This window comes from Carassius auratus, chromosome 3 (genome assembly GCF_003368295.1).
Source record: "Carassius auratus strain Wakin chromosome 3, ASM336829v1, whole genome shotgun sequence".
Taxonomy (NCBI): Eukaryota; Metazoa; Chordata; class Actinopteri; order Cypriniformes; family Cyprinidae; genus Carassius; species Carassius auratus.
Window position 1 is genome coordinate 26,183,889 of NC_039245.1, and position 25,118 is coordinate 26,209,006.

At 38.1% G+C, this 25,118-nt stretch overlaps 1 protein-coding gene across 1 annotated transcript; it reads right to left on the minus strand.

Moving 5' to 3' along the window:
• Window positions 1-1,319: 1,319 nt before the first annotated feature.
• Window positions 1,320-24,688, minus strand: LOC113052706 (Na(+)/H(+) exchange regulatory cofactor NHE-RF1). Its single transcript, XM_026217121.1, has 6 exons — window positions 23,983-24,688; window positions 13,644-13,814; window positions 11,885-12,038; window positions 5,088-5,131; window positions 4,137-4,262; window positions 1,320-3,701 (listed from the first exon to the last, which is right to left on the minus strand). Exons 1-6 carry the CDS (start codon window positions 24,466-24,468, stop codon window positions 3,555-3,557), a joined length of 1,128 nt encoding a protein of 375 aa, XP_026072906.1. The 5' UTR covers window positions 24,469-24,688; the 3' UTR covers window positions 1,320-3,554.
• Window positions 24,689-25,118: the final 430 nt, after the last annotated feature.

The window sequence follows — 25,118 nt, forward strand, 5'->3', positions numbered from 1 at the left end:
TATTTTTCTTTTTTATTCTGGAGGAGTAGTGTTAGATGTCATGATATTCAAGGCGTGCTTTTCTGGCTTCAGATTGAACATTCTTCATGTAAGCATACTTTTATCAATTCTCAATAGCCTGGTGATTATATAATAACCCAGCGATTCATAACTCACCGAGAACAGAGATAGAATCTAGAGGAATAGAATTAATGCCTCGACACTATATAGATAATCCAATTAGTTGGAACCATGCTTTTCAACCAGGTTTACAATCTTTTTTTTTCTTTCCAAAACTGGAAGAAGATTGGTTTAGTCAGGGAGAAAGATTTATGATCCTTCCTACAGCTTCAACAAAGATACAAATTGCTAACTTAATGTTTTTTTCCCCTGTTATTTACAAAATTGAATTTGTTTGAACACATTTTACGTTTTGAGCAGTAACTCGAACATACAGCCACTGATTGAAACAGTCCTGGGAAGAGGAATCATGCACTGACAATATTCAGAGTAGGTCAGTAAATGCTCGATTGGGCCTGATACAATTTAAAGTACTTCACAGGTTTGATTTTCCCCAAAAGAAGTTGGTCTAAATGTTCTCCAGAGATGTCACCCTTATGTCCCAAGTGTTCGGCTGCAGAGGGGACATTTATCATCCTCCTCACACGTCACCAGCTGAACCCTTCAGGTTATATTACAGAGTTATAAAGGCAGATCCTATCATGGCATTGTTTGATGTGCTGGCACCAATGGATCTGAACAAATAGCTACTTGCAAGACATTCGATTGTACTACACTGAAAATCTGAGATGGTGCTAACCTTTTATATATGGGTTATGGATTTGGGAAAGGCTTTGCATTTGAAAATAATTAATATTTTTATTTTGTATTTTGAGAGAATGTAATGGTTCTATAATAATTATGCTATTTTTCCCTCATTGAAAATATTTTTTCTATTTTTTTATTATTATTACTTTAATTATGACATTATTTCATGTTAAAATAGAGCCAATGTCTTTAAAATCACATTTTTGAAGGCAGATAAGATTTTTTTTTTTTTTGTTGCAATTTCATGGTTTAGCCACTAGATTCCTATATAGCTCTATATAAAAGTCTTGTAAATTATCCATTTTTTTTAGACTTTATATAGAGAGAGAGAGAGAGAGAGAGATTTTATTTTTCTTCTTAAGTTGTGGATTTTGATTTATTTTATTATTTTTGTCTTCTTAAAGTTGTGGAATTGAATCTATTTAGCCATTCTCAAAGAATTTTTTTTAATTTTTTTATGTTGGTTTGAATTGTTAGTTATTGCATTAATTTTACTACAGTCCAACCTGAACACAAAGAAATACATTTTATTTCATATAACATCAAAGTTCAACAAATATTTAACAAAAAATATGGATCAAGAAATGAAATGCTGATGTGGGTTGCTCAGAGATGACAAAAATAACAATATTAACTTCTTAATGAACTGTTATACAAGATGAGTATCACATTTGCAGAAGTGTGGTATTTCTTAACTATAGCTATGATGTAAATATGAGACACAATCTCAAACGGGAGTTTTGCCCCATATCTTGAATTTTAGGGATATTCTCTAGGCTCCAACACACAGTAAGTTGTTGTCCTGCTTCATATTAGTCATCAATCAACTGTATGAAATGGCAGATGATCCACAGAGGTCTGGGGCGGGGCAAGTGCGTTAAATGCGTTGATCGTTTTAACGAGTTAAATTACCAGTCCTAATTTCTAGTTTTAACTCAGCTGTGTGATGGTTTAGCGTTCATGCTAATATGTGTACATGGTGTTCGTTTTAAGGTGTTGGTTTCTATCAGCACTGCTGTTCTGTCTGGTACTTTTTCCACAGTAAACTTTGGTGAAAAATTAGTGCAGGTTTATGCCTAAATCAGTGTAAAATACTTATACGTTTTGCTCTTTGAAAATGTACATCAAAGTAAATTACGTGCAAATAGCATAGATTCATCAACACGACTATAACTTAGGATATTTACGTGACTACACTTCTTTATCTTAATTATGCATGGAATAGTGCTTTGGATTTCCTTACCAACAGGTAGGCTATGTATAAAAAGTTTGACATTTAAGTTAACCAGCTGCATTCAGCAGTTCCTTAGCTACTGAGTGTTGAGAGACATGAATTCACTTACCTGTCCAACGAGATGAAACCACAGACTGTATAAAAACACGCTGTTAAAGTGTGTTCCGTTGACTAATTTTCGCGCTTCGCACTCGCCAAAGAACACTGGCGTATCTACTGAGGCGGCAGCCAATGAGCGTGAGGATGGTCTCTGACGTCACGCCGTTTCAACATGGCGAAATACAATTCAAACACGTTTTACAAAACTTTTCATACTAACTATTATGATTACAGTCTTAATGTTACGTGAGTTTACAGCATTCAGAAGACTCAAAAAACAAAACAAAAACAACAGAAATAACATTCACATGTGCACACATGTAAGACACGACACTGCATTGATCAGAAGTGCAGATTATGCAATGGCGTGTCAGCACTGTACTACATAGAGAAAGAGAGAAAACAGAAACAATTAGCAGATGTCTCAGTAAACCTTACACAGTGAGCTCCACGCAATCCTTTGTCTATTTAATGTTGTATTTAATACAAAATACTTCATTGCAGATTCGATTTCAATGTCTTTTGGGCATCATCTGTTTATAATAGAAAGCAGTATTACTAAACATGTTCAGTCATTAGAAATCATCAAACACACACATTGGCTGATAGGAGTTCAGGATTCACTTCTATCCACTCTTCATTTGGTCCTTCATTATAAAACAATGAAATGAATCTCAACAGAATTGGTAGAGAAATTAAACTGAGAGTGGCTATAAAAAACAAAATCAGTCAGAAACCAATTCACAGAACACACATGGCAGAATCACATCTGCTCTATGTCAAACACGCTGGATTATAAACAATGGCTCTGTTCAGAATAGCATACTAACATAATATTATCTTCTGTGTAATGTATTGTGTGCACAGTTGCTGTAATATCCCACAATGCAATGTGACCAGGCTTTCCATTTCCAATGAACTTGGAAGTTTTCATCTCCTGTTTAATCAACTTTTAAAGTTTTTTTTCAACTTTTTAAAGTCATTTTTACACAACACTGAATTAATTCAAAATAAACTTTATTTTCAAGATGATAAGTGGATGCTGCTTCTTAAATTAAACATGCAATGTAGTGGTTGTGTGACAAAAGTCTACAATACCACAGTATGCATTACACTACTACTACTGTTTTACTATATTCTAAAACAGTACGCATTTCAGTGAGCATCATATTACAGTAAGTTAGTACTCCTTTCTGAACACAGCCAGTGATTGTAATACATCACAGTTGTACAACATTACATTCAATTTCCTGATGTAATCTAATATAATCTGTTAGTAATTAATATACATAATTCCGAATACATATAAATCTGTGTGTACATGTAGATGCATCATATTGAGCCTACTCTCTGTTTCATCAAGTCTTAAACAAAGCTGATGGAGGGATGAATGGGTGGACGGGCGACCGGAGGTCTAAAGGTTACTGAAGAGTTCATTTTTTTTGTTCCAGTCCATGGGTGGAGCTCTCTTATTGGAGCGTTTCTGGTGAGCGCGCTCTTTCACCTGCTGGAGGGACAGACGGAGCTCTGGGATCGCTTCTTTGATGGATGGCTCCACGGCCTGAGAGGAGGAGAAACAAACATAAACCCATGAAATAACCTCAAATGCGCACTTTAAGAGTCAGTTACCAGCATGTTCTCGAGATTTAGTCCCAAGAAATATTAAAATAGTACACTTAAAAGTATAGTAGTATACGTATTACATTAAGTATAATACATTATGCATGTTTGAGTTTGATCTTTATAAGGAAAATATTTTTGCGTTTTATATTTATTTTTTGAGTAAACAATATCTTGAAACCTTGGCATTTGGTCCATATACGTCAAACTAAAGTCTTTAATAATCATGGCTGATATTACTTCTACTTAATTAGCCACAAAACCTGAAAGGTTCATGTTGAGCACATTGCATTGTGGGATTGAGTACCCAGTATGCAGTGTGCTCTGTAGTATATTGCAACTGTATAAAAGTCAAAACATCATAGGTCAGTCTCACCTCAGGGGGTGGAGTCCCAGTGGGCGGAGTCGTGAGGGAGCCAATGGAGGATGCATTGGATGGGGACGGACTGATTGATAGCTTTGAGTCCTTCAGCTCCACGTCTTTGGCCACATTTCCATTAACCTGAACAGCAGACGGTAAAATGTCAGATCACAACAGCAACAATCTCTCCTAAGGCTCAGTGTTTGGCTTTGTGCAATAGGGGTCAGACTTGAGCCAGTATAGTGCAGTCAGCGTTGCCAGGTTTTCTCGACAAATCCCACCCAAACGCATTTCGAGGGGATTCCCCATTAAAAAATCGGGTTCCAGGAGTAAAATACACGTTTTTGGTAGTGTTCCCCTAAAAACACAGGGGTTAAATATGTTATTGAGGTCGCTTCAACCGGCAGACATGGCAAACAACCCCAGTCAACAGTGTTAGGGTAGTTCAATCTGGCAACTCTGGCTGCAGTGTGTGAGCCTCAGGCTGCTGGAGAATGAGCTTCATTAACTGTAGGAGTGGGCAGCATTAGCCAGGCATCAATACTGCTCCTCTGACAGGTGACAGAGCCCCTTATTCCCTCCTGCCAGCTACATCTGACAAGTCAACCATTAGCCAGAGCCTGAGGAATCACGCTGAATCCCTCTTACTTTCCCCCACAATCCTCTTTATAGAAACCGTCCTCAGCATCTCTCTCTTCTGGAGACAAAGGCTCTAAACTTATCTTCAACTTCAGCTTGAAGTGCACAAAAATTAAGATAATTCAGGAAGTAAAACTGTAAATAGGTTTCTTATGTGTATAAAGTTGTGAACTGATATATATATACAGAACTACAGCACTCTTGCTTGAAAGAAGCTAATACAGGTTTGGAGCAACCTGAATTAAAAGAAGAATTGACATTTTTGGATGAACTATCTCTTGAAAATGGCCTGCTAGTATTCTGTATTCGTTTGATCTGTTGTCTTACCGTGTCCTCCATGTCTCCATTGACCACAGGTTCAGGCAGCGGTCCTGCGGGCAGAGAGAAGCAGAGCAGGTCAGTCACAGATCAAACGCTCCTCATCTGAGACAGCGAGGAAGCAGAGATAAAAAAACACAAGACACCTCCAGACCCTAGAGAATGGCTTGTATGACATTCACTGCGTCTCGGGTTGCAGTGAGCAGATGTCTATCTGTTAGGGTATGTACCACAAGTATGTGCTTCATTTATTATTCAGAGGACCATCATCACTTTGGTGAGAGCCATGGTACCTGGAGGCCTGCCGACCCCCGCAATCCTATATGGGACAAAATCTAGAGGCCTTCATAGTGGATCACACATTACCAAATGAACTGACACGAGAGACGTATGTGGAGATCTGCCAAGACCGGCTTGTGAAAAAAAATGCACAACATACTTTCAAAAAGAGCACTTTTTAGGGAAATAATACATTTTAAAGAATACACTTAAGTGCAAACTTAAGAAACTGTTTACGGGCACTTAATTGTAAGTTATTTAAGTGAAAACATTTTGGAGAAGTTTGGTGAAAATTTATATTAAATGCAATTAGCTGAACATTAGAGTGCTTTTTGACCCACTTAAGTATATTTTAAGTACATCTTTATATTCCTATTGTCTTTGAGTGTACTACCGAATGTACTATAAAACATTTTTGGTAAAATAAACAATACTTTCTATTAAAACTTGGGTAATGCTTTAGTTTAGGGACCAATTCTCACTATTAACTAGTTGGCATGCATTTTACTAGCATATTGGCTGTTTATTAGTATTTATACACCACATGACCATATTCTACATCCCTAATCCTACCCCATACCTAAACTAACAACCAGCTTACTAACTATTAATAAGCAGCAATTACAGTAGGAGTTTATTGAGGCAAAAGTTGTAGTTAATAGTGAGATCCTGACCTTAAAATAAAGTGTGAAACTGTAAATAAGAAAATAAGAACCAGGTATCATTTAACATCAAATGTATATGACAAAGAGAAGGCAATCCCTGAATGTCTGTAACACATAACTAGACACATACAGTGTGTTATAGTTAAACAGTCTAACAGTTTTTTAATATAGTATTTTAATATGCATTACTTCATGCTTACATAATATTAAATATTTCCGAACTATACCGATGTTCCTACCGCCAGCTGGCTATGACGTTTTAGGAAGAACAGCAAACTAATAAGACAGGTAAGAGAATCGAAAAATAATCCCAACACCCTTACCGTCTGCATGTGTCTGAATGTCTAGCTTTCTACCGCTGTCTGAACACTACATGAGTGGCAGAAAATTGCAGGGAGGATACGATAACACTCAGCCCTGCACAGATCCATCTGGCCCCCGATCGGCACAAAACACACACATCACTGACTGTTTGGACACTTCTGACGCCCTTCAGGCCCAATAGAGCAATCTGAGAGCCACTCCAGACCGGCACCTTGGAAACCACACACATGCTGCTTCACAATTTGGCTGACAGGCAGCAGAGAGAGAGAGAGAGAGAGAGTATGAAGTGTGTGTGTGATTGTGTGTGTGTGTAAGAGAAGAGAAAACTGAGTCCTAGCTCACTTCTTACTGCTGAATACCTCACAGTATGCACAGTATATATACAGTATATTGCCTGCACATTTGGAAAAAAGTAGCAATAGAAATAATAGGCACTATTAAAAAAAAATAAAAAAAGCAAATTGTTGTCATATGACTTGGCATCCATAAATAAATTTTTTAGAAGCATATTTACCCTTACGAAAGTTTATTTTACTAAGTATACTAAAGTAAAGTTAGAGTATATTTTTAAGTATACTTCATGTAGCAAGTTATCTAAATATCAGTGTTCTAGTAGTTTACTTGTAAGTGTAACTGTTACTGTTTCAATGTACTGTTGGGATGAAATTGTCCCACTTTCTAGTATAAAATCCACTATAAAAGTATACTTTTAAGCATACTTTAAGAATAACAGTTGCAAACTTTGAGTACACAACTAGTTTACCTCTATGTCTGTAGTTTGTACTTTTCACGAATGTGCTTATTTCAGTGTTGTATTTCTATATTGTGGATATTTGTATTTTTGTGGCTATGCAGTTCCTCATCATCATTAACAGTTTATTATTTATATGAGTTTAAATAGCCTTGGTAGTATAAATTTCTGATATATATATATATATTAGAGGTGCTCCGATCACTGATCGGCCGATCGTTATGCGCATCTCGTCAGTAAAGCCGGTTCTCTAATCAGCGGTTAATTCCATCAGGTGCGTGATTTCACATAGAGCAGCTGATACTACACAGAGCCGTTGTTAATAGAGAAGATGCGCAAATCCACTTCATTTTCAGCGTTTTTTGGCGCATCTTCTCAGTTAACAACGACTCTGTGTAGTAACAGCTCCCCTAATATATATATATATTCGTATAACTGTATATCATCAGATCTTTCAAACGGGTATCTCTCTGACATGATAACAACACATGACTAACACAACTCAACCATGCTTTGCCCCCTCATTTAAAAAAAAAAAAAAAAAAAAAATTGTGTATGCCTTGGGCGGGAATTATTTTAATTATTTAATATTGTGACATACATTCCCCCAAAAAACTCAGGACTGCATGCAGTTCAGAAACAGTGCTTACTGATAAAGACATTACTTTCTTTTTGGAGTGAATTTGTGCTTTGTAACTTTGCAGATCTTTTTCATGCAGAAAAAAAAAGGTGACGTGACATTCAGCCAAGTATGGTGCCCCATACTCATAATTCGTGCTTTGCATTTAACCCATCCAAAGTGCACACACACAGCAGTGAACACACACACACACACTGTGAACACACACCCGGAGCAGTGGGCAGCCATTTATGCTGTGGCGAGATTCGAACCCACAACCCTAGGGTTAACAGTCAAACTCTCTAACCACTAAAAATACATGTGGACATGATGTTACAGTAATTCTGGGCTCAAATGTCAACATGATGTTACTGTAGTTCTGGACTAAATGTGAACATGACGTTACTGTAGTTCTGGGCTAAATGTGAACATGACGTTACTGTAGTTCTGGGCTAAATGTGAACAAGACGTTACTATAGTTCTGGACTAAATGTGAAAATGATGTTACTGTAGTTCTGAACTAAATTTGAACATGATGCTTACTGTAGTTCTGGACTTAATGTGAACATGACTTTACTGTAGTTCTGGACTACAATTTAACATGATGCTTACTGTAATTCTGGAATAAATGTGAACATGACGTTACTGTAGTTCTGGACTAAATGTGAACATGACGTTACTGTAGTTCTGGACTACAATTGAACATGATGCTTACTATAGTTCTGGACTTAATGTGAACATGTGGTTACTGTAGTTCTGGACTTAATTTGAACATGATGTTACTGTAGTTCTGGACTAAATGTGAATATAACGTTACTGTAGTTCTGGACTACATTTGAACATGATGTTACTGTAGTTCTGGACTTAATGTGAACATGTGGTTACTGTAGTTCTGGACTTAATTTGAACATGATGTTACTGTTGTTCTGGACTAAATGTGAATATGACGTTACTGTAGTTCTGGACTACAATTGAACATGATGCTTACTATAGTTCTGGACTTAATGTGAACATGTGGTTACTGTAGTTCTGGACTTAATTTGAACATGATGTTACTGTAGTTCTGGACTAAATGTGAATATGACGTTACTGTAGTTCTGGACTACAATTGAACATGATGCTTATTGTAGTTCTGGACTTAATGTGAACGTGGTTACTGTAGTTCTGGACTTAATTTGAACATGATGTTACTGTAGTTCTGGACTAAATGTGAATATGACGTTAATGTAGTTCTGGACTACATTTGAACATGATGTTACTGTAGTTCTGGACTTAATGTGAACATGATGTTACTGTAGTTCTGGACTAAATGTGAACATGACGTTACTGTAGTTCTGGACTACATTTGAACATGATGTTACTGTAGTTCTGGACTTAATGTGAACATGATGTTACTGTAGTTCTGGACTTAATGTGAACATGACGTTACTGTAGTTTTGGACTACAATTGAACATGATGCTTACTGTAGTTCTGGACTTAATGTGAACATGTGGTTACTGTAGTTCTGGACTTAATTTGAACATGATGTTACTGTAGTTCTGGACTAAATGTGAATATGACGTTACTGTAGTTCTGGACTACATTTGAACATGATGTTACTGTAGTTCTGGACTTAATGTGAACATGATGTTACTGTAGTTCTGGACTAAATGTGAACATGACGTTACTGTAGTTCTGGACTACATTTGAACATGTGGTTACTGTAGTTCTGGGCTTAATGTGAATATGATGTTACTGTAGTTCTGGACTTAATGTGAACATGATGTTATTGTAGTTCTGGACTAAATGTGAATATGACGTTACTGTAGTTCTGGACTACATTTGAACATGATGTTACTGTAGTTCTGGACTTAATGTGAACATGATGTTACTGTAGCTCTGGACTAAATGTGAACATGACGTTACTGTAGTTCTGGACTACATTTGAACATGATGTTACTGTAGTTCTGGGCTTAATGTGAACATGATGTTACTGTAGTTCTGGACTTAATGTGAACATGATGTTACTGTAGTTCTGGACTAAAAGTGAATATGACGTTACTGTAGTTCTGGACTAAATGTGAACGTGACGTTAGTGCAGTTCTGGGCTTAATGTGAACATGATGTTACTGTAGTTCTGAACTACATTTGAACATGATGTTACTGTAGTTCTGGACTTAATGTGAACATGATGCTTACTGTAATTCTGGAATAAATATGAACATGACGTTACTGTAGTTCTGGGCTAAATGTGAACGTGACGTTACTGCAGTTCTGGGCTTAATGTGAACATGATGTTACTGTAGTTCTGGACTTAATGTGAACATGATGTTACTGTAGTTCTGGAATAAATATGAACATGACGTTACTGTAGTTCTGGACTACATTTGAACATGATGTTACTGTAGTTCTGGACTTAATGTGAACATGACTTTACTGTAGTTCTGGACTACAATTTAACATGATGCTTACTATAGTTCTGGACTTAATGTGAAGATGACGTTACTGTAGTTCTGGGCTAAATGTGAACGTGACGTTACTGTAGTTCTGGGATTAATGTGAACATGATGTTACTGTAGTTCTGGACTTAATGTGAACATGACGTTACTGTAGTTCTGGACTACATTTGAACATGATGTTACTGTAGTTCTGGACTTAATGTGAACATGATGTTACTGTAGTTCTGGACAAAATGTGAACATGACGTTACTGTAGTTCTGGACTACAATTGAACATGATGCTTACTATAGTTCTGGGCTTAATGTGAACATGACGTTACTGTAGTTCTGGACTACATTTGAACATGATGTTACTGTAGTTCTGGACTTAATGTGAACATGATGTTACTGTAGTTCTGGACTAAATGTGAACATGATGTTACTGTAGTTCTGGGCTAAATGTGAACGTGATGTTACTGTAGTTCTGGACTAAATGTGAACATGACGTTACTGTAGTTCTGGACTACAATTGAACATGATGCTTACTGTAGTTCTGGGCTAAATGTGAACATGACGTTACTGTAGTTCTGGGCTTAATGTGAACATGACGTTACTGTAGTTCTGGACTAAATGTGAACATGATGTTACTGTAGTTCTGGACTAAATGTGAACATGACATTACTGTAGTTCTGGACTACAATTGAACATGATGCTTACTGTAGTTCTGGGCTTAATGTGAACAAGACGTTACTGTAGTTCTGGGCTTAATGTGAACATGACGTTACTGTAGTTCTGGACTAAATGTGAACATGAGGTTACTGTAGTTCTGGACTAAATGTGAACATGACGTTACTTAGTTCTGGACCTTTCCCGATCCCAAAAGTAACTTTCCCCATTACAATATTTACTTGTACTTCTGATATTTAAGCCATTTTAAGATCTTTTTTTTAATACAGGTATTTTTCCAATAAAATACTTTAAATTCGGAATATTTCCAAATAGATATCTTTACTGTTACATAAGTGTTATTATAAAATGCGACACTGCTGTAGTGTGCCCCTCATCACAGGTCCCGGGACAGTGTTCCAGTCTAATGAAGAGTGTGATAGCTAATCCCACGGCCTGACTGTGCACTGAAAAGAACTATTAACATAGAATCGCAGATAAAGAGCATGATTCTGGCAGAAAAAAGATTTGTCATGGGTATAAAATTACCCTCAGTGAGAACAGCCACACCTGAGATGTCTAAAGGCCTTCAACAGCTCAGTTTTCCCATTTTCACTCAGTTTCTATGATTGAACTGATTAAATGTAATAATAACGATAGCAGCTAAAGAAAATTTCCACTAGCGCTGACGCCAAACACTTACTCTGTAAATAAAATGAGTAAACATTGTCTCCACTCACTCATGACTAATCTTGTGTCAAACATAAACACACACACACACACACACACACACACACACACACACACACACACACTTTTGGTTTCCATGGTTGCCATTGGCACTGCACTTTCACTGGAGATCCTTGGCACTGAGTGACACAACGAGACAAACTAAATTGCTTAATAGGAAACACAAAAGAGAGACCAGAGAGAAAGCAGTCACACATTTCTGAGTGACCCCTGCCAGACAATGACGCCACCTAGAGGCAGCGTGACACTTAAAGTTGCTGGAAACCTGTCAAAATCTTCTTCCACAAAAAAGTTTTACTCTATATTTTGTGTCAGGTGAGAGTTTTGTTTGTACCTTTGAGGTGTTCTGCAGTGGGCGTTACTCGACACTTCTTGAAGAAAGCATCTGTGTCTGGATCTACGACCAAGAGTGTCGTGGTGTCACCCCCGGCTTTAATAGCAGCCACCACCTCGGCATGCTTCTTCCCCTCCACCAGAACCCCGTTGACCTGAAAACAAACAATGACACATCTGAAGACTCACGCAGGATTAACTGACTCACACTTAAAGCCATAGTTCACCCAAAAAATACCATTCTGTCATCATTCACTCAACCCTTTTTTTGTTCCAAACCCTGTTTCAAGACTTTTAATGAAACCTGAGAGATTTCTGTCCCTTCTTTGAATTCCACCAAAATGCAGACGTATTTAAATTGAAAGTATGCATTTTAAAGTCTTACGGGTTTGGAATGACATTAAAGTAAATGCCGAAAGAATTTAAATTTTTTCGTTGAACTAAAAGCGTTTAAGTGGCTTACAGTGAACTGAGTATATAGTATGCAGTGAAATTGAATTCAAATAGTAGTATACTATCCACCTTTTATTTGAAAGTTGAAGTAAGCGGTTTTCTGTGAATGTGCAAGAATTGTGATTCACTGAATTCCATGTATACAGACCATTATATACTATTCACAGTATACGAAATGCTGTTGAAATAGCAGGATAGTATGTAGTATTAGTAGTATGCAACAGTCAGCAATTGAGATTTCCTCATTTAAATTAACTGAAGATCAGCCATCGCTTCTCGTAGTCCAATGAAGAAAAACAGTCACTTTTCGGCGTTACACCGACAACTATTTTTAGATGCATTATTCACATCTGCATTGTTCCAACAAAGAAAGTGTTTATCAAAGCAAGGATTCATTTTTCAATATTATCAGTCTCCTTTCCTGCTGTCCGAGGAAAGGACATCCTGTGCCTTTACTTCACAAACACTCAAGCGTTGCATGTTTGCCCAAAACATGAGAGACAATTGTGACTTGAAAAATCTAACAACATTAAATATTCCTAAACATTGATTTATTAAACATAAGATCGAGAAGTCAATGTCGATTTCGATTTCATTTCAGGTGGCATTTAAAGGAAAAGTTCACCCATAAAATGGAAATGCTGTCATTCGTTACTCACTCTTCAGTTTTTCCTAACCTCATATTTTCTTTCCTCTTTGAAACACAAAAAAGTTGAAGCTGATTCATGCTGCAAAACTTCAAGAATGACAAGCCAGAGTGTAAATACCCAGGAGCTCTGGGAACAGCTCTCTCTGAGAGTCTATAAGTGGAATGAGGGTGTGTCTGTTAGTGGAGCCCAGACCCGGAGAGGAAACGGACAATGTGCGCTCAGCAGGAACAATAGCTGCCTGTCCAACACAAAGAGCCCGGCTCGGAGTAAGAGGCCCCTCTGGGACAACAAAGACCCCTCCATCTCTCTCCTCCCTCTGCTTCCTTCCCTGCCTTCACTTGTGGCCTTTCTGTGGCTCTCGCTCCGGATGAAGCGGCTAAACTCAAGAATTACAACAGGATAGAGAAAAACTTCCAGAAAATACACTTACTTGTGCTTTATTTTCAGTATTATTTACATCGTGTACAAAATAATTACGTATTCGAATCCGTTCAGGAACAAAACACCATTTTGCGTTGATCAGAGACGCACTACAATTTTGAATTAGAAATTAAAAGAGAAATTCAATATCTTTTGAACCCCAAAAGCCAAATTCTAAACAAGTTGTCCTAAGTGTGTGTATGTATGGTTAGGGACCCGTCTAATGTGTCTCTGTACCTGTATTATGCGGTCTTTGGGCCTCAGGCCGGACCTCTGTGCTGGCGAGTGGTCATCTATAGCTCTGATGAACTGGCCGGGTCTGGACTTCTCGCTGTGCAGGTTAAAGCCGAAGCCACTGGGGCCTTTCTTAATGACACATAGCCGGGGTCTGAGCTGGGTCTTCAAGTCCTGCAGGACAGACACAACACAACATCAGCACAATTAAATACAAGCATGTGCCACAGGAATGCAGGCGCCTCATTTCCTGTGCCTTTTATCTTATAGGATATCGCCTTATATAGTGTCTTAAAGAGTTGAAGTCCTTAACCTAAGAATCCAAGAAGGCCTCACTAAATCCTGAGGCTGGTTTCGTAAACTGCTAAGTCTAGTCTTCCAAGTTAATCATCAAATTCTTCTTTTTATTGGTCATATCTTTTTTCCATCACAGGTAGACTGGTCTTATTTGAATCTGTAATATAAGACTCTTCCTCATTGACTAGCTGCTAGCTGGTCAGACTAGCTCTGAAGACACAGTCTTAGCATATTGTCTGTTTATGTTTTTGGCCCTTGACCAAATCCAAATCGCTGTATAAGGCACAAAAAAATAGAGACTTAATTTTTATTCAGCTGAGAACCTTTCATTTGTGAAAAAGAAGTACACTTTAGCATACCTAAAAAAAAAAAAGAGTTCTTCTTATGGAAATAATAGACTTAGAAAAACACTTAAATGTGGATTTAATCTAATGTTTTCTTGTAATGTGTATACAAATAAAAATAACATGTATTAATGTTTAAATCTATATTAAATAAAATTATCTTTGCATTTATTTAGTTTTTGAGCATCCCTAAGTAGGACTTAAGCACATCGTCATGTAATTTCATAATTACTTCTACTGTCTTACCGTAATTAAATGTAATTAAATTAAACTTCTGAATCTACTAACAAGCATTTATGGTAAACTCACATATAATGTATATTATATATAAACTTGTATGACGTATTTATTTATATTCTATATATATTTCTTATAATATTTACATATATTTGAAATTACATATCTCTAATCATCAATATGCAATTTAGTACATTTAAAATATACTGCATTAACTGCAAATGTAATACCGAATAACACATTACATTTAACAAAATTATAATCAGGTACTTTACACGTGCTTTCGAATATTAGTCAACAAATAATTGTGTATACAGTACGTGTAGGTCTTTATTACATCACAAAAGCTCATTAAAACATAATTTTAAATCTACTTTTAAGTAAACCTTTTCATTTGACATTTTTACAAAGTGCAGTTTTTAAAGATGTACTTAAGTCATGAAAGTACACTTAAATGGCTTTTTATTGGAACCATACGGAACGACATAGACAAACAAAAAGTTAAATAACAGGAAATGGAAGAAAAAACAACAACAGCAAAAATGTATAAAAAGGTAGACTTGTAGAGCACATTCAACACAATTAAAGGGTTACTCCACCCCAAAATGAAAATGTTGTCATTAATCACTTACCCCCATGTCGTTCCAAACCCATAAAAGTTTTGTTCGTCTTCAGAATACAGTTTAAGATATTTTGGATGAAAACCAAGAGGCTTGAGACTGTCCCATAGACTGCCAAGTAAATAACACTGTCAAGGTCCAGAAAAGTATGAAAGACATCGTCAGAATACTCCATCTGCCATCAGTGGTTCAACCGTAACTTTATGAAGTGACGACAATACTTTTTTCACACAAAGAAAACAAAAATAATGAATTTATTTAACAATTTGTCTCCTCTGTGTCTCTCCACATGAGCGTAGCAGCATTTTGGAGAATCTGAGCTGTACGCAGGATACGTTTCCTACGTATATTTACAATTTGGTTTGAAGGAAAAGTGCTGTCTGTGAACTAACGACATGGGGGTAAGTGATTAATGACAACATTTTCATTTTGGGGTGGAGTAACCCTTTAAGTGCACTTCATTTTCATAAGGGTTTCATTACGTTCTCCAGTCCTGTCTGCTGGAGTGAGGAATAGACGCAGACAGAAGGATGTTTTCCCTTTGTCCTGACTGTGATGGAAGTGGACCGCGTGCAGGATGAGGTCACCTGATTACGAGCCGCCCCTCACTGTTCTCACACCGCACACGTACGGTGCATTGTCATCCAGGAAAATAACACCCTTCCGCTCCAAGCTGGGTCTTTTTATAGTTTTCTGGACAGTGATTCAAACTACTATTTGTGTTTAATGCACCATTGATTATATTTAGCCTAAAACCGTACAATGAAAAAAGAAAAGAAAACTGTTTTCAACACAGGTGGGTTTGTAATCACACCCTTTATTGTAAGGGGAAACCATTTCACTTTCCTGGTGGGTACAATAAACCTAAGTTAGGGTAGGTGGCATATTTAGTTTAACACAGACAGAAACGAGGCTGTAAGGGACTGTCCATACAATATTATACTTTTCTGATCCAACGTTTAATACGTCAGCGGTTTGTTCATATGACTGCAAATATAAGCAAAAATATAAAAACAGGATGAAAAATGAAGCACAGAAACACCACGGCAGAGCTGTCCTCCCTCGTACACACAGCATTTCCTCTCTGTTGAGCTCAAGCGCAGGAAGAGCTGGACTTCCTGTGGACCACACCTGCGTCAGAAACAATGCGGAACAGCACCCGCTTTCATCCACCCTGAAGCACACGCTCCATCACTGAGCCGTCAGCCTGGCGCTCTGCCCTGAGGATGGGTGCACATCGTGATCAGTCTGTGAGGGGTGTAACCTGCGCTGACCAATACTTCTGCTGCTTTTTACACACATTTTAACTTCTTTAAATAAATCACAACACAACATGATCCAATCATTCTGCCCTCTATTAAATCAATCAGACTTTCTACAGTGGATTATTTAAAAGTGGCTCAAAAGCTTTGAAACACCTGTGAAACGTTGCTACATTTGTGTACGTAGGAGACGTACTTTTATTATATTGAGTTTTTCTGCAATACATATTTTACTTGAATATGTGTGTTTTGAAAAAATGAAGTCCTGTTCACACTAAGTATGGTAACATTAACTATAACTAATAATGTTTTGAGAATGGTTATAATAACAAAACAGAGGAACTTTATACACTTTAAGGATGCATCTTCCAGCTAATAAACAATAAGGACATCCCATCAGAATCCACACAGCTTTAAAGCGGCAGACAACAACTGAGCAAAATTTATAATATACAGGTTTGTATCATCCATTGGGCCACCCATCCATTTATTGGACTGATGACTGGACAATGACTTTTAGGGAGCCACTCTTTTAGGGCAGAATTATTTGGTGATTAACACGATATATAGCTGATGCCTAGACATGCGCACTTTACCAAAACTAAACCTCTGTCAGTAACTATAAGTGAACAGTTAAAATACTTCCACTTGAGTTATCATAGGCCACATTCCCACTGATTTTGACACATTCAATATGACTCTTCAATATGCTCTTCTGCCATGGGCCACAGGCCACATCGTCAGTTCAACAGAGGATGTGTTGTGCGTCTCATGCGGAGGAATCTCAGAGAGGGCATGGAATCTGAGGAATCTGCTGCAATCACAAAAGCCTGTCCATCTTGCGAGGAGGAAACATTGAAATGAAAATGAGAGGAACCAAGGTTTGGCTTCCACAGAACATCCTGTGTACACAACCCCGGCCTTGACCTGAGATCAGCCCTGCCAACCACAAACAATCACAGCCTACACCAAAAGCTCTTCCAAACTCTGAAACATAGACTGAGTTAGTATATATTTTGGATTGCTTAACTACTTGCAGTTTAATGGGGGACCAATGAATTGTTAATGAATCACATCTGAGGTTAAATCAGTCGAAATCTAACAAAATATCCATATTACAAAAGTAAATCTCTGTTCATTCCCAAACAGAGAAAATTACATATAATGAATCACAACGTCCGAATCCTCAAATGCACAGACATGATGTGCTGTGATCAATACTTTTCCTTTTTCATTTCATCTCATTGTGATACACAAATGGACATTAGACAGACCATCCAGATTTTTTTTCTTGTTTGTTTGTTTTGTTTTGTTGTTGATATTAGAATTAAAGCACTCAAATGAATCAGACCATTTTTGCATGCATAATACTTACATAGCACATAGCTGTCTGTGGGCATTGCTCAAATGGTTGCCAGGTGAACCTACTGTATCTAAATTACATAACATTTGATGCAGTCAAAGAGCAGATCATTTTTCTTATTGCTGCCATACAAGCCATTTCTGCAGTTTCCCAAGTGTCCATCAATATTTTCTCACAGCTGAGAATTTCATGACACAGCAAAATCTTATTTTGTAAACTGAGTCAGCTGATTTGATGTTAAAGGAGAAGCAGATCTGATGTCTCAAGTGTTTCTCCTCACTCTCGTGCTATATATTGCAACACTAGCAGAAATGCTAGTAAACCATAAAGTGTATAATTCTTCCTTGCTTAATTTTTGTTTTGTTAGAAATTTCTTGTTGACTGCTGATTCATTGATAAACGATTGCCCAGAACATTACAGAGTGTATCATAAAGCCCAAAAACTAACTTTAATTATTAGCTTAGCATATTCAAATGACTGTACCTAATACTATCCAGGTATGCAACTTTGACTAGGCACACATTTAGCAAAGAAGCGCTAGTATGTAGCTGCCTATTCAGACTGTGACAAGCTTATTAACCATTTACAATTCAATCATGCTATCAATGACTCTTCAGTCGCCCCTGTATTGCTGACATACAGTACTTGAAAATACAGTTCAGGCGGTTTGAGCCCTGTCTTAGCCAGGAGCTTGGACTACAGTGTGTATATTAGCCCTGTAATGGACTCGCCAACCGTCCCACCCTGGAGTGTCCAATCCTGCTCCTGGAGTACCAATTTCCTACAGAATTAATTAATTAATTAGGATTGGAACTAAACTCTTCAGGACAGTGGCCCTCCTGGAGCAGGATTAGATACTCTCGGTTCAGGGTGTTTCACAGTGTCAACCAGACTTGGACTTGAGATGGACTTGAGACAGAGTCTGTTTGTCTGATAGATTTGTGGTGGTTTATACCAATGTTTCTTAACTCTGTTCTTTGTGGCCCACAAACAGGCACAACCCCCTATTTTCAAGTTCTGTCGAACACCTGATTCAACTCAGCTTGCTAGCAGAGACTCCAAGACTTGAAATGGATGAGCCAGATAAGTGACACATCCAAAATGTTGGTGTATCTCTACAAACAGGGTTGGAAAACACTGTATAATCTACTCTAGATACATATTGTATGGTAGATGGTTTATAATCTACTCTAGATACATATAGTATGGTAGATGGTTTGTGACAACTGTAGGTTGTCTAATACAACAATCCTGACCAACAGTTTATTAGAATACACTGAAAAGTAAACCCTCTGACGACAACAAATATTTACACATACATAGCCCTTATATGTAAATAATTCCCTAGTGATCTTCTTATAGATGAATTGCACGTAATACAGTGGACTGATCTCCATGGTCACTGTATAACACAAGTTACATCAGTGCTAAGAAATAAAGGCTTGATGAGGCCAATTATAGCCTCCACAAAAATTAAAGATGTTTCTCAACAAGGTCAAAACATTTCCATTACCACAGCTTAATTTCACCCCGTCAGGTCCAAAGGTCACCCATATTAGACTAAATAGTCTGCAAATGATCAACCTCACTGTCAAGATTACCCATCTCTAGGCTACAAGACCACAGATGATGTAAAACAAAAAACAAACAGTGAGTGTTCATGAGCCAGTAATGAACTTGTGCTCTTGTTCTGGTAACAGCTGGCGTATTACTGAACTCTCTCAGAATGGTATCAGAGCTATTAAATGTACAAACATATCCCACAACTGAACGCTATTATGTCTTTAACAAAACTCCTGACAGAACAGAGTCTATTCCTCATCTCTGGGAGTGAATCTATCACTCTCCATCCACTCAGCTGGTCTGATTACAAACCTATGGGCATGTCCTACGTAGTATCCTGTAAGGAAGGAATGTATTAGGACACATTTACATTAGTGTTATTGAGTCACTTCAGTGAAACTAGAATTGTGTCTTATTAAGTCTGGCTCATGACAGTATTCATGTTGATGATGCAACCATAAAGTACTTACTTAAAAATACAAACAGTAAGAAAACAGACTAAAGTACATCAGAAACCCACTTGGAGTACCCCAGGGTTCGATACATGGCCCCTTCCACATTTGGATATACATACACTCCCTGGGACCAATTATTTAGTTAATTATCTCCTCCATCCCAACACATGTAATGCATTTATTCATGAACCTGATCTGAACTAAATAAAAAGTTTAGCTTATTGCCATAGTACCCCAAGAGGAAAACCCCTCTTCACCTGCTCTTCCTCTGGCACAGGTGGGTTTGGCCTGCTCTCAAAATATAAAGAACAGATCACATGCAATCACGAATACCTTCAGAGGAACCTGCACCCACCCACCTCCATCTATACAGTCTGTGTTTACATTCTAACAATCATCTGTTTCAGGCCATACCACACAGAGACTGGTGTTTGTTTATTAAAGGCACAGTGCAATTTGATCTCTAAATCCTCGGCTTTCACACTGACAACAATGTAGCAGGTCAAAAAGCTACAGATATAGGACAGAACGTTACCAGATACTGGTAAATCAAAGTGACGTGGATCAAGGAGAATGAAATAAAACTAGTTTGAACATTCTGCAAACATATGATTGATTAAGGTGATGTTGACCTGGGTTTCACCTAGTTTCGGTTCATTGGTGCGCACCAGCTTTTGGAAATCTGGTTTCATGCCAAACCAAACAAAACAATCGCTGACGTCAAACAGACAATAATCTCTATTTGTAAAGTGCCGGACTAAACCAATCATCAAAAGTGAGAAGAGTTTGCTGCATCAAATTCTCAAAGAAAAGTCATTTACATGAAAAGAAAAGCTTTGCTGACAACACTACAACTAACAAATACTTCTGAATATTTACTGAGACAAAAAGTGGATCCAACCACAAAACCAAAAGTATTTCCTTTGTCTGGATCCTGAACTTCTACAGATTCAGGGTCAAATGTTGTTCTTGTTGTTTGTAGACTAAGAGCTGGAGCACTGCTCCTAGATCAGTGCTTAAAGACAGGGGAAGTGTCATATCTGCACATCCATGAAAACAATCAGAGGAAACTGCTCTCAGCTTTCTGGAGAGCCTGGTGAGCCAGCGGCTCCAAGAACAGATTCCCACAGACTGACTACAGACTCTTTGAAGATCCACTTTCAAAAACACCCCATCACATGTTCTTGTTTCTCCATGAGTGTTTTCAATATAAATGTTATAGGAGTCGTCGACTCTTACATTTAATAAAGAATATTTATTTGGGTTTGAGACTTTAGTCTTTGCAACTTTACAGATCTTCTTTATGCTTCAAGAGCTTGTGACACTCCAAAGAGAAAGGAAAAATTGAAGTTGCATCACATGACCCCTTAAAATATGAAGTAGATCATGGATCTTGCCCGGTCACTGAGATTCCAGAGTAAATGTGCCTGGCGGCCACGGGATGACGTACCCCAGTTCTTCCTGACAGAAGAGTTACGCAAGAAACAGCAGTTGACCTGGAGAGTCACAGTCAATTTAACCCAACACAAAGGCACTTCCACGCAAGTAATTGGCTCAGAGAAAAGGCTTATGTAAGACCAGTCATCATAAAAACAGCCCTGCTATCCTCACAGATTTCATTCTGACTTCCCTTCAGAGCAGTACAGGAAAGCAACAGGCTCTTAACATGGAAAACTATGGGATGAGTCATGTGGTGCTCATGAAAACATCAAAACACAGCCTGGGTTTTCTCAGTTTCTCATTTAAATGCTCACATTGTAATACCAAAGAGAATTACAACTCTTGTGTGATCACAAAAGGATGGTACTTGCAACATCAGCAGGTTTTAAAGGGCAGTTCTTTAACTGAGGATACACTCCCATCTATCTGGAGTCCTGTGCAACATGTGATGTATTTTTGCCTATTCTGCCACAGTCACAGTTTGGCAAAACTTTTCAAACCTAAATCTGTTTGAAGGCTAGTTTGAAGAAAAAGAAGTGTGCTTGATTACATTGCATGTGAATTTGTAGTGTACTTCAAATCTTAAAAGTAAGTTTTTATTTTATATTACTTATTTGTTTTAATGTATTTGCATAATTTAATATCAATGAAATAAGGCCACTTAAGTGCACTTAAATATAGTTCACTTTAACACTACTGTGTTAGTACAATAAAGTACTATAAGTGCGGTTTATAAAAATGGTAAAGTAAAATGGGGTCAGAAAAGAACTCTAAGGTTCAACTAATTGCATTGAATATAAATTATACTATAAAACATTATTATTTATTTGCAATTAAAATGCAATTAAGTGCTCAAAAGCATTAAATTACTACAATTTACTATTTATGGTAAAATAGGGAACAATAGTGTACCTTTTTCAAAGATACAACCCTAAAAGTACCTTTTTTCTCCCAGCGTGTAAAGGGGATTGCTAAAGTGTTTGCTAGGCAGGGGATGTCAAGCAGATAATAAGGTGATCTGAGAGGTTACTAGGCAGTTGACTATTTGGATATATTCTCTCTGATGTTTCATAAACCTACTTTTCTTTCAGGATGAAGCCAAAATTGTCAAAGTGACCCTCAGAGAAGTCCTGCCCTCATCCGATCAGACTGTTTAGACTAGTACATCACTACACAGTAGATCACTACAGGTGCAGGACGCATGCATACACACACTCAGAGCACAATGCCAGAGGGGCATTGTGGGTAATTTGGTTATGCAGATGACACGAGAATGAAAAGGGGGTTTAGGCGGTCAACAGGACTGTCACCATGGGGAGCCCAGCTGTTGTAGAGTCTGGCCTTGTTCCTCCTTGAGTAATGTGCAAATCATTATCATGTGAGCAGTACACACACACACACACACACAAGATAGCGTGGTTATAACCGTCTGAACAGAAAATAGAGCCGTGCGTGAGAAAAACACAACAACAAGAGCTTTCTCAGACAGCTGCACGTCACCTGAGCAAAATATAACCCTTCAGCGCTCAGACACACAGATGATCTGTTCATCAGGTGCGCAGCTTTAAACGATGTTCTCCAGACATCCTGTGAAACTGTGTTTACTCTGGACCGAGGCTGAAAGGAGTTGTTTGTCTCCCGTGAGAACTAACTGTGTTCCTGTGGAGGACGTTCTCCTCAAACAGTCAGTGATTACTAACAGTCACTAATTATGTGATCTGCCAAGTGCACTACAGTGTGTAGGTGTGTATTTCACAGTTGTCATACCACGCGGTTATAATCGCTTGGGGAATACAAAGCAAATTTTTTTTAACTGCACACATGGACAGAAAAATCAATCCGATTGATATTTTTATGATTTGAGCATGACTAATTATAGAGACAAAGGTTAGGGTTAGGATGAGAGTTTAGGGTTAAATTTAACCTTTACAAAAAGTACTGTGGCAGTACCATTTTAAAGAGACTAGTCTGATAACAAGTAGCATATTAATTCACAGTGTACTGTATTTGCATGGTACTACAGTACTTTCCTAGTGGGTTATTATAGGAGACAACTAGCTATTTTAGTATAAACGTGCTAGTATATTCACAAAAGCCTTGTGGTAGTATCACTGTACTTTGTTATTTACAGCAGGGGTGTTACTATTTGCCCAGATGTTCAGATTAGTTCTCAAGCAGTATTTTTTCTTCAGTGGCTGATTCTCATTATATAACTTCCCTTGTGAAAAAAGAAGTACACTTATAGCATAGTTTCACAAATAAATAAAAAACATAGCCTATATATATATATACATAAGCGTGAACTGAATGTAATGTAAGTAAATGAATATTTATTCAATTTATTTGGTTCAATTTATTTTAAACACAATGAGCTGAACTTTAGAACTTCCGAGTGCTTTTTTGACCCGTGCATATACTGTAAATAACATTTATTTCAATTAATTACACTTTTCAAATCAAGTCAAAAGATTTCAAGTCGACTTGCATACTAAAGCAAGTTACTTTAAAAGTAAATAATTGCAACTTAAGCATTATTAATGGGTAATACCAAAAATATATTTAAATATATGACATACAAGTTTCAGTAGAAGTGACATTAAAGTATATTTTACCATAATAAAAAATGTTTGCATGATGCATTAAAGTAAACAGAAAAAACTGAAAACCTCATAAGTAGGCTACCATACTTTTCATACGTATTGCTATTTTACTTCTCATACTGTCACGGTACTTTTGAATCAATGCTCTGCTGTCTCTCACCGTTTCTGAGCTCACGGATGTTCTGGGTTTCTCCTCCACGGGAAGGTGTACGGGAATGATTTCTCCGTTCCTCTCGGGCACCGGCGGCGGTGGTGTGTCTTCCCGCATCACCTCGTCGCTGCTCTCGGTCTCATCGTCACACTCGGGCACCGGGACGCCCTCCGTGACAAACTCCTTGAGACACTTCAGCTCGTGCTTCTTCAGCAGCTGGTCGGTGTCCACGTCCACCACTATGAGCTCCAGGTTCCCGGCGCTCGCGCGTATCCTCGCCACGACCTGCTGGTGGCTGTCGCTCTCCACGCGCTCTCCGTTCACGAACACCAGCCTGTCCCCGGCGCGCAGACCGGACACCTCGGCGGGGGAGTCGGGCTCCACCAGGCGGATGAACTGGCCGCTCTTGCCCTTCTCTCCGTGCATGTGGAAGCCGTATCCGTTCTCGCCCTTCTCCAGGACGCAGAGACGCGGGCGCAGAGTCTGGCTGGGCATCGCGCGAGCCACCTGTTGATTCAATCTCACAAATAAATAGAAACGGAGGATAAACGGGAGTCCTGCGCTCAGATGCTCACGGATGAAGCATGTTAACACGCCCGGCCTCGGTAAATGAAGGGATTTGCTGTTGATAAAGTATGAGGGGAAAGTTCTAGTGTTCGAGAGTTTGGTCAGCAACACATCAGCATCCAGATCCAGCCCCTGGAGGAGTGACTCCTGAAGACCCTCCTCCTCCTCTAATGACTGTCCCACGCAGAGACAGCAGGCTCAACTGGGGTAATCGCTGGGACTAGTTTCTTTTGTTTGTTTGTTTTGCACTTTCCACTTGTGTTATTTACTCTAACGCCATCAGCACATTTCACAGACGACATCGCCATTGGGAATCACCAGTTTTGGAAGTTGGCTTTAGATTATCATCCATAAAATGCGATTTTAAAGAGATATTGAAAATTATGAATACCATGTTAAATGTCATAAATAACAACTGCAGTTATGGTTTCAGTTCCTCCTGCCAAATCCAAAAAAAAAAAAAAAACAAGAACAAGAATTGGTTTAAAAGTTAGTGCACTTCCAAGGCGACATCACTGTCAGAGATAAGGCGAGTAGTAAATGTTAAAGACCAAGCAAAACCAATCAAATATCGTCCA